The sequence below is a fragment of the Euprymna scolopes genome, chromosome 43 (genome assembly GCF_053919585.1).
Source record: "Euprymna scolopes isolate OS-2025 chromosome 43, ASM5391958v1, whole genome shotgun sequence".
NCBI classification, from domain to species: Eukaryota; Metazoa; Mollusca; class Cephalopoda; order Sepiida; family Sepiolidae; genus Euprymna; species Euprymna scolopes.
This window is the reverse complement of record NC_136524.1, coordinates 34,492,192-34,503,049: the sequence shown is the minus strand read 5'-3', so window position 1 is coordinate 34,503,049 and position 10,858 is coordinate 34,492,192. Positions and strand designations below refer to the sequence as shown.

Below are 10,858 nucleotides of genomic sequence, written 5' to 3'. Positions count from 1 at the left end.
GTAGTCGCTGCCTATGCGGTTTTAATGTGAATATTTTGAATAAAACGTCGTCTTTTTTAGATGATTGTGTTTTAATTAATGAAACTAAAAAAAAAGGTATGATTTTAAAAATTTATTTCGAATGTTAGATTAAAGAATTCGATGAAGCTTGGTTTAGTGACTTTTCCTTACTCACGGAAAATGTCGACATAAACCGAACGCAAGATGCATTTCCGGGAAATTATGGGGTGGGAGAAGAAAAGATAAGAGGATAGAGAAAGAGAAAAAAGTAGAGAAAAGTAAGTAAAAGAGAGAGAGAGAGAAAGAGAGAAAGAAAGGAAGAAGAGAAGAGTGACGTAAATCTTCTGGTGTCATGGCGCCCATCCACCGTTGCTAGTTTTGAGGCAAGAAGAAAAGTAGTGTTGGATAACTTCGAAATATGGGTTCGTAATATTTATTTTTTGACCTACACTTGAGCGCTGTGAACTTCCATTTCGCATGTAGTCGCAAATTTTCCTGTTCCCTCTTTTCCAAAGGCCACTTCTCCCTCTGTGTGTGTGTGTGTGTGTGTGTGTGTGTATATATAAAATAACGGTGCTAATGCAGAGAGTGATCCTTGCTATTTTTTAAATCGTATTTCCACGTTTAATTAAAGTTTATAAGGTTAAAGTACAGAATAGGTACAAAACAACACCCTCCCCTCGCCATGTTAAGAATGGCTTTTTAAATAATGTGATTATTTCAGCATGGATCACTCTCTGCATGAGTACCAAAATAACAATTGATGTGAAAGAGAGAAAGAAATGGAGGGGGGGGTCTGTGTTTTGATAAGAATGAAACCAGGTGCAAATGAATGAAAATAACTTGTCGTCTGCGCGAAAGAAATATCGCTTTGTTGTATGATAACTTGAAACAGATTGTCATGGCAAATATCACTGGAATATTTTGTTTTTGTTGTAAATGCATTCATTTCACACCAGCATCACTTGCTGTTTCTTTCTCTTTTCATTAATTGATTTGCTTTTATTTTTACGGAAATGGACATAAACAAGTTGGCTCTTTTCTAAAATATTCTTTATGATGAACTGAAATACTTGATTTAATGGACTATAAACTTGAATTCTTGCCACTTTCAACTTGACAGACGGGCTTAGATGATTATTAAAACATTTGTAATAAATATTGTCAGGGTTATTATTGGAAGTTTTGGGGATGTACCGCGCTATTTTTAATTTTTTTTTTTTTTCAGTTCAAGTTTGGCGATATCTTATTATGGTACTCATGCACTTATTGATCCGTGCTGAAATAATAACGCTATTATTTAAAAAGCTATTAATATGGTGAGAGGAAGGTGTTTTGTACCTATTCTGTTCTTTAACCTTACAATTGAATAAAAAAATATATCATAAAACTTTAAGCTTGGAAATATGATTTAAAAAATAGCGTGGATCAGTAAGTGATTATTATTATTATTATTATTATGATTAATTTGTTTGGTGGAAGCACAGATTAGTTACAAAACACTCTTCCTCTCCCCCATGTTAAGAATGGCTTTCGAAATAACGTTATTTCAGCGCGGTACCAAAAATACATCAGTAGTACCGAATAGGCGACTCTAGGTTGGCAGTAAGGAGTGTCAGATAACTATTTTTCTAAAAAAAACAAAAACGGAAATTGGTGCTAGTGCAGAGAGTGATCCGTGCTATTTTTTAAATCCAAGTTTAATTAAAGTTTTATATGTTTTTATTATTCAATTTGTAAAGATGAAGTATAGAATGGGTACAAAACACCCTCCTTTCCCCCATATTAAGAATGGCTTTTTAATTAATAACGTTATTATTTACTTCCGGGGCGGATCACCCTCTCTGCACTAGTATCGTTATTATTTACGTCCGGGTCACTGCACTGACTGCACTCACTACTAGTACCCGGAAATTAATCAATAAATATTTCATAAAGTAATATATATTTTTTTATAATACTAAAAACAAATTCAAAATCGTGAAACGAAACATTTTATTTATTTTATGCAAAAATTAAGTACAATGAGAATTTTTTAGCTGACACTGTTTGCTGAGTTTGAGTCGTCTATTCTTCTGCATTAGCAAAGTTTTTAGCGCTTAAGGTGGTTCTGGTTCCTATTTACTCTACTACCCCCCCCCCACACGAGACAGAGTTAGACACCAGGGTCGTTTTTTAACGTGGAGAAAAGGAACAAAAGTTAAAAATTGTCTCAGTCGTGAAGGATTTCTCCTCCACTGACAGAACAAGAAATTTAAGTGCAAGCACCTGAAGAAAACAACTTTAACAATTTGGTTTAATTAATAATGACATAACGATAGGCTTACAGCAATAAAATATCCTAATTGATATATTATTGATCAGTGAGTTATTAATTGGACCTGAACCAAAATGATATTAAAACAAGAACTAATTTGGTTAGATAATGTTATTTTAGTAGCAGCCATGTTAAAGCTAAAAAAAACTTAAATATTACTACTGACTCTAATCTAAGTCTCCTGTGCATCATGAGTAAGTTGCTGGAATCTGTGTTAAATAGAGAAGTAATCAACCGTCTCAGCAAAAATAACCTTCTTAGTGACACACAATATGGTTTCCGTTCTGCTAGATCTACAGCAGATGTGCTTACAGTTATATCTCATAGGATTAGCGAATCTCTTGACAGAGGCAACCTTTCTAAGGCAATTGCTCTTGACATATGAAAGGCCTTTGATAGGGTATGGCATAAAGGTTTACTTCACAAGATCTCCAACTATGATATAGCTCGAAATGTCTTCTCAATTATTAAATCATTTCTCTCTGATAGGTTCATAAGAGTAGTAGTTGATGGGCAAAAATCAGAATCTCACAGTATAAATGCTGGAGTCCCTGAGGGGTCCATCCTGGGACCAACTCTTTTCTTGATCTACATTAATGATCTTTCAAATCACATCCTTAAATCATTCGTAGACATTTTTGCTGACGACACTACCATCTATGGTAGCACATCTAAGACAGTAAACGACCAAGTTCTCTCCGATTCTCTCTCCTCTGATCTTGATCACATTGTAAAATGGGGAAAGGAGTGGCTGGTTACTTTTAATGCATCTAAAACCAAGCTTCTCTCTTTACATCATCAACGTTCTGATCCCCATCTGGCATCAATTAAAATGAATGGCTCTCGTTTTGGGGAGGCCTCAAGTTTTGACAGGCTTCTTGGCTTGACCTTTACTCCTGATCTTAAATGGAACACGTACATCAAATCTGTTGCCAAGGCCGCTGGAAAAATGGTTGAATCCTTCTATCGATCAAGTAGATATCTCACTGCTGATGCAATTCTCTATCTATATAAGAGCCAGATTCGTCCAAGGATGGAATACTGTTGCCACATATGGGCAGGAGCTGCTAGAAAAGACTTGTCCTGCCTTGATAGAGTTCAAAATAGACTTCGTGGCCTGGTGGGAGATGTCCTTTTCTCTTCCTTGCAACCTCTATCTCACAGAAGAGATGTTGCAAGTTTGTCTCTGCTGTACCGTTATTTTCATGGAAAGTGTTCGACTGAGCTTCAATCTATGGTCCCCCCTCGCCAAACTTTCACAAGAAACACTCGACTAACTGAAAACACTATCAATAATCCCCCCTACTCTTTATCTGTGCCTAAACCTAAACATAGATTCCATGATCAAAGCTTCTATCTTAGAACTAACTGCACGCCTGTGGAATTGTCTTCCGTTTTCCTGCTTTCCAGCTGTCTATAATATGGTTGTCTTCAAGTGCCACGTGAACTAGTTTCTGATGAGCCGTTGTTCGTTCCACTTAAGTTAACAAATTTACCGAACTTCCATTACTATCGATTACTATATTGTCCTTTTGACTACTGTACACTCTTTAACCTTTATCCTTGAGTGGCCTATCGGCCTTGATAAGTGGTGACGCCTATGTAAAAAAAAAAAAAAACTAAATTTGGTTCGTATTGTGTAGAAGCCCACAAAAATATCGTCCATGTTTTGACCAATATTTACGGTACAAGTGCACCACTGCAGTGCACCACTCAATGCATCATCACCACGCACTACTGCAGTGCAGTGCAGTGGCACTGCACTGCACTGCAGTGCCACTGTACAGACACAGTATTTTTTTTTTTTAAACTACAGCTAAATAGTTGTATTAAACCTAAAGAATTTTTGTTTTTGTTTTGTAAAGTATGTTCGTGTGAAATTTCATAAAAATCGGCGCGCACACACACACACACACACGCAGTTCCTTTTATAATAGGAGAGATAGAAATTTTTTCAGTTCTCTCCCACTGCAAGAAGTTAGACCAGGGTCGGAAAGTGGAATTGAGAAGTCAGCACCCCAGAGAAGGGGCACTGATCTGCAAAAAATGACTCCGGCATTCCCCAGCAACGGCCACCTCAGGCAATTAGCAATAACCTCGCTTCTTAAAGAGAGAAGGCAAAGCCTGGGAGGGTGGACCCCCTAGAACAGCAGCAACAGCACAGAACTAAACTCCCACCGCAAAATCAACAGGGACCGGATTATTACAGGAATGGTTGATTTTGGGGGCCCAGGATAAAAATCCCTAGCCTAATAGGAGACAGAGATAGAGATTATAAACAGTTGATACAACAAACGCTATAGAAGTTATTAATATTTTACAACAGGCATTTTTTAAATTAAAAACCAATGAATTCAACACGATTTCTTTTGTTTGTATACTTTAATTTACAATAAAAAGAAATAATATTTTGTTTATTTTCGTTGGCTATAAACAACGAAAGTGAAGTTTTGTTTATTAAATTTGTAGTAGTCGCTGCCTACGCGGTTTTAATGTGAATATTTTGAATAAAGCGTCGTCTTTTTTTGATGATTGAAACTAAAAAAAAAAAAAAAAAAAAAAAAAAAGGTATGATTTTAAAAATTTATTTCGAATGTTAGATTAAAGAAGCTTGGTTTAGTGACTTTTCCATACTCACGGAAAATGTCGACATAAACCGAACGCAAGATGCATTTCCGGGAAATTATGGGGTGGGAGAAGAAAAGATAAGAGGATAGAGGAAGAGAAAACAGAAGAGAAAAGAAAGTAAAAGAGAGAGAGTAAGAGAGAAAGAAAGGAAGAAGAGAAGAGTGACGTAAATCTTCTGGTGTCATGGCGCCCATCCACCGTTGCTAGTCTTGAGGGAAGAAGCAAAGTAGTGTTGGATAACTTCGAAATATGGGTTCGTAATATTTATTTTTCGACCTAAACTCGAGCGCTGTGAACTTCCCTTTCGCATGAAGTCGCAAATTTTCCTGTTCCCTCTTTTCCAAAGGCCACTTCTCCCTCTGTGTGTGTGTGTGTGTATATATATATATATATATATATATATATATATATATATATATATATATATATAATATAACGGTGCTAATGCAGAGAGTGAACCGTGCTCTCTGCATGAGTACCAAAATAACAATTGATGTGAAAGAGAGAAAGAAATGGAGTGGGGGGTCTGTGTTTTGATAAGAATGAAACCAGGTGTAAATGAATAAAATAACTTGTCGTCTGCGCGAAAGAAATATCGCTTTGTTGTATGATAACTTGAAACAGATTGTTATGGCAAATATCACTGGAATATTTTGTTTTTGTTGTAAATGCATTCATTTCACACCAGCATCACTTGCTGTTTCTTTCTCTTTTCATTAATTGATTTGCTTTTATTTTTACGGAAATGGACATAAACAAGTTGGCTCTTTTCTAAAATATTCTTTATGATGAACTGAAATACTTGATTTAATGGACTATAAACTTGAATTCTTGCCACTTTCAACTTGACAGACGGGCTTAGATGATTATTAAAACATTTGTAATAAATATTGTCAGGGTTATTATTGGAAGTTTTGGGGATGCAGAAGAATAGGCGATGCTGCTTACGTATTTTTCGTACCGCGCTATTTTTAATTATTATTATTATTATTATTATTATTTTTTTTTTTTTCAGTTAAATTCAAGTTTCACGATATCTTATGGTACTCAGTCATGTGTACTTATTGATCCGTGCTGAAATAATAACGCTATTATTTAAAAAGCCATTCTTCACATGGTGAGGGGAGGGTGTTTAGTACCTATTCTGTACTTTAACCTTACAATTGAATAAAAAAAAATCATAAAATTTTAAGCTTGGAAATACGATTTCAGTAAGTGCTAATGCATTATTATTATTATTATTATTATTATTATTATTATTATCATTATTATTATTATTATTATTATTAATTTGTTAGGTGGAAAGCACAGATTAGTTACAAAACACTCCTCCTCTCCCCCATGTTAAGAATGGCTTTCGAAATAATGTTATTTCAGCGCGGTACCAAAAATACATAAGTAGCAAGCACTGAATAGGCGACTCGAGGTTGGCAGCAAAGAGTGTCAGATAAAAAAAACAAAAAAAACGGAAATTGGTGCTAGTGCAGAGAGTGATCCGTGCTATTTTTTAAATCGTATTTCCAAGTTTAATTAAAGTTTTATGTTTTTTTTATATTCAATTGTAAAGATGAAGTATAGAATAGGTACAAAATACTCTCCTCTCCCCATGTTAAGAATGGCTTTTTAAATAATAACGTTATTATTTACTTCCGGCACTCTCTCTCTCTCTCTCTCTCTCTCTCTCTCTCTCTCTCTGCACTAGTACCGTTATTATTTACGTCCGGGTCACTGCACTGCAGTGCAGTAGCACTGCACTAGTACCCGGAAATTAATCAATAAATATTTCATAAAGTAATATATATATATATATATATAATACTAAAAACAAATTCAAAATCGTGAAACGAAACAACATTTTATTTATTTTATGCAAAAATTAAGTGCAATGGGAATTTTTTAGCTAACACACACTGTTTGCTGAGTTTGAGTCGTCTATTCTTCTGCATTAACAAAGTTTTTAGCGCTTAAGGTGGTTCTGGTTCCTATTTACAATGCCTCCACACGGGACAGAGTTCAGGGTCGTTTTTTAACGTGGAGAAAAGGAACAAAATTAAAAATTGTCTCAGTCGTGAAGGATTTCTCCTCCACTGACAGAGAACAAGAAATTTAAGTGCAAGCACCTGAAGAAAACAACTTTAACAATTTGGTTTAATTAATAATGACATAACGATAGGCTTACAGCAATAAAATATCCTAATTGATATATTATTGATCAGTGAGTTATTAATTGGACCTGAACCAAAATGATATTAAAACAAGAACTAATTTGGTTAGATAATGTTGTTTTAGTAGCAGCCATGTTAAAGCTAAAAAAAAAACTTAAATATTACTACTAACTCTAACCTAAATTTGGTTCGTATTGTGTAGAAGGCCACAGAAATATCGTCCATGTTTTGACCAATATTTACAGTGCAAGTGCACCAGTGCATCAATCATCACCAGTGATCACCACGCACTCTGCTCTGCAGTCTGCACAGTATTTTTTTAAACTACAGCTGAATAGTTGTATTAAACCTAAAGATTTTTTTTATTTTTTATTTTTTGCAAGGAATAGATAGCAAGGGACAGAGCCTATGTCACGGTAACATATATTGAGCGAGTTTCTAACAGTATTTTGTCTGTTTTTTTATTTATAACTCATTTTCCCAAACTTACCGCCTCAAAGAGAGAGTCGTCTGCCATTTTAAATTTTCCAATACATCGGTAAACACTGTATGTTGTTGGAGCTGAATAAACATGTTACATTAAATATAAACACTAAAAACATATCCAGTTGGGTAGAAAAGTTAAGTAACTTATCTTGATCTTGCCTTTGATAACATTTATTTGTTCTATATTTGTTTTGTGACAACTTTTTCGAATCTATGTGTACAGTAAAACAAACCCCTGTTCTTGGCCTTTGGGCCGGGATCAAAGTGTAGTATCTTTTTTTTTTTTTTTTTTTTTTTTTTTTTTTAGTAAACTAAAGTTTATCGCTTTCGCTTATGATCTGTCAATTCCATCTCAATAAGCACCCCGACATTTCGTGCTCTTTAAAAGTCGACTACTGATCGATTTGTAAAATTATGTTGCTTTTTAAGCAAAAGCAATAGTACTTAAATGCCATGTCGAAAATAGTAATATATCTAAAAATTACGAAAATTCATTGAGTAGAAAATTATAGTTAATAGTAATTTTTACGGAAACTTTTCGTAATTACCATTTTCGATATGGCAATTAAGTAGTGTTGTTCTGGCTTAAAACTATATATTTAAAAAATCGATCTGTCGACTTTATCTTAACAAGCACCCGACATTTTATGCAAACGTATACATCTGAAGTTTAATCTTTTGGTGAGAATTTTAACATTTACATTTTTTTTTCACATCTTCTTTAAAGAAAGCCTAAAATTTATAAAAAAAAAATAAAAATAAAAATCTGATTTAATTGTAATTCATTTATACTTAAGATTTTTATTTTGTTTTTGTATATAAAAAAAAAAAATGGTTGACACTTTTAGCGCCATTTTTTTTTTTCTTTTTTTCATAACACCTATATCATCGATTGAAAGAAAGAAATATCTTTAAGTGCTGCTCGAAGTGTATTTGCATTCATAAATAGGTATGTTATCTTATTGAAATATAATATTAAAGGAACTAGTTTTCGCTTCAAAAATTAACAGGAAAAGTATTTTTCTACACTGCCTTGAAGTCGAATGTTTTTAACTAGACAAACAATATCGATTACTAAAATCCATAATAGACACATTGCGTGTTCTAATATTACACTGCATCTTTTTTTTTATCCTCGGTTGGTGAAAGAGAAATCCTTCTAGACGGGGGTCGTTTTTTATTTTTTGTTTCAATCAAGAGCCCCTTGCCTCCCCTTTTCGATGAGCTAGATTTTCTCCATATTAATAACCGATCTTGTGTCTAACTCTCTGCCCTCGGGTGTAGAAAATAAATACGGAACGCATTAAAACGCCCTCGTAGTGAGGTAGGGGTGAATTGACAAATCATATTAATAATAGAAACAAATATACCCCCCCTCTTCTTCTTCTCTCTCCCCCCCCTCTTCTCCTTAAAAAGCTTATCGAACTTTAGGCATTTTCTGCAAAGAAGGGGGGGGGGTATTTAGTTCTCTCTATCACTGCAAGAACTTAGACACCAGGGTCGGAAAATGAAATTGAGAAGTCAGCGCCCCCAAGGAGGGCCACTCTGACCTGCAAAAAGTGCCTAGGCATCCTCGTCGTCATTCCTCCGTAAGGGCGCCTCAGGCGATTAGCAATGAACTAACCCTCTTCTCAAAGCTTGGGAAGGTGGACCTCCTAGAACTGCACAGAACCAGCACCACACCGCAATCAACAGGGACCAGATCATTACAGGAAAGCTGAGGGAAGAATTATTGTTTTCCGAGTTTAAATCTATTCAGCTAATATTTATTTTTCTCAGCCTTTTGGTTAGAAACAAAGTGTTTGTTCTGATGCTGCTGCTGCTGCACTTCACCTTTTCTGTGTTCGGTCAGTGGAGGAGAAATCCTTCATGACTGAGATTTTTTAAAATTTTTTGTTCCTATCCAGAGTGCTCCTTTTTGGAGAGCTGGATTTTCCCAACACCAAAAACCGACCTTGTGTCTAACTCTGCCCTCGTGGAGAGGCAAGTAATTAGGAACATTTATTATTGGCTAGTTTTTAAACTTGTAGTAGTATTTTATTCTATTTGGTTAAAAAAAAAAAATTTAACTCCTTATATAAAGTGGCCTTGTCTGGAGCGATTTTAATAAAAATAAATGTTTTTAAACTAAAAACTTATGACTTGCCTTAGACAGAACACGGCTCCTTCTCTGTAAGTACAACAAATTTGAGAGTAATCATTTTTACAATAATTTCATTGACAAATGAAAATAATTGAAAAATATTGACAAGTGACAAGTAGTCCTTTTAAAGAGATTGAAAAATGGGCAAAATTACAGAAACAGTAAAAATTTAATTTTCTACCGACCTGTATATTTCTAAAGTATGGTTAACTCATAGAAGGTTTATTAACTTTAAAATTTTTATTATTTATTACTATTATTTTATTATTTATTACTACTTTTTGATAGTTCCTGAACTGTCATCTAAGCTTCAACCTCTGTCCCATCAAGAATGCATCCCTCTGCCTGTTTTACAAGTATTTTAATAGTGGATGCTCCGACGAATTACAAGCCCTCGTATCCCCTTGACGTAATTTCCCCCAAGAAACCCGACAAGCCGCCAAGTTTCACCCCTACACTGTAGAGATCCCTAGATGTAAGAAAGCCTTATACTCTAATAGTTTCTTCTCTAAAACTGCTAGACTGTGGAATTCCCTTCCGGGTTCCTGTTTCCCTAAATGTACTGACATGCAGAAGTTCAAGCGTAATGTGAAGATATCTTGCTGCTCAACTCCCTACATAGTATCCCTGCATCCCTGATAGTAGCCTCCCTACATCAAAGTGGCACTGTGCTTTATTTGGGGTGAAAGCATAATAAAAATTGTTTAACTTTTTGAAACACTAAATGGCAGTTGCTTTTGGAGATAGCTGCTTTTCTTTGAATAATGACTTACCCTACTACTAAACTTAAGTTAGGACTTAGGGTTAATGGTAGGTTAAAAGCTTTTTGCGGTATGAAACCTCCGCTAACAACAGAGCCACAAGCAGCCATTTTATTTCTTGCGTTGAATAAGAGTGCTTTGAACGAAATCTAATTTTGAGTTAAAAAAAAACCTTAAAGTTTTAGGATGTTAATAGTATAATTTAATTCAACACTTTTGCATTTTAGCTTTCTTTGTTTCATTTTCCAAGAGTACTAGCTGGAACAGGGGGAGACAATCAGGATTTTTTCTGGATGTACATAATTTGGTAATTGACTAAATCTAGTATTGAGTTGATTGTGAGAAAAAAAAATCTGTG

At 34.7% G+C, this 10,858-nt stretch overlaps 1 protein-coding gene across 2 annotated transcripts in view; it reads left to right on the top strand.

The window, feature by feature from the left end:
* Positions 1-256: 256 nt before the first annotated feature.
* LOC145268278 (atlastin-2-like) overlaps positions 257-10,858 on the top strand; it is a 200,571-nt gene continuing 189,969 nt past the window's right edge. The window contains exon 1 of one of the 2 annotated variants that reach the window (XM_080123670.1): positions 257-422. In XM_080123670.1, coding sequence (XP_079979796.1) covers positions 419-422 — 4 coding nt within the window. In that variant the 5' untranslated portion in view covers positions 257-418. Of the gene's footprint in view, positions 423-5,019; positions 5,199-10,858 lie in introns of those variants that run through there. The other variant, XM_080123669.1, reaches the window with a different exon arrangement.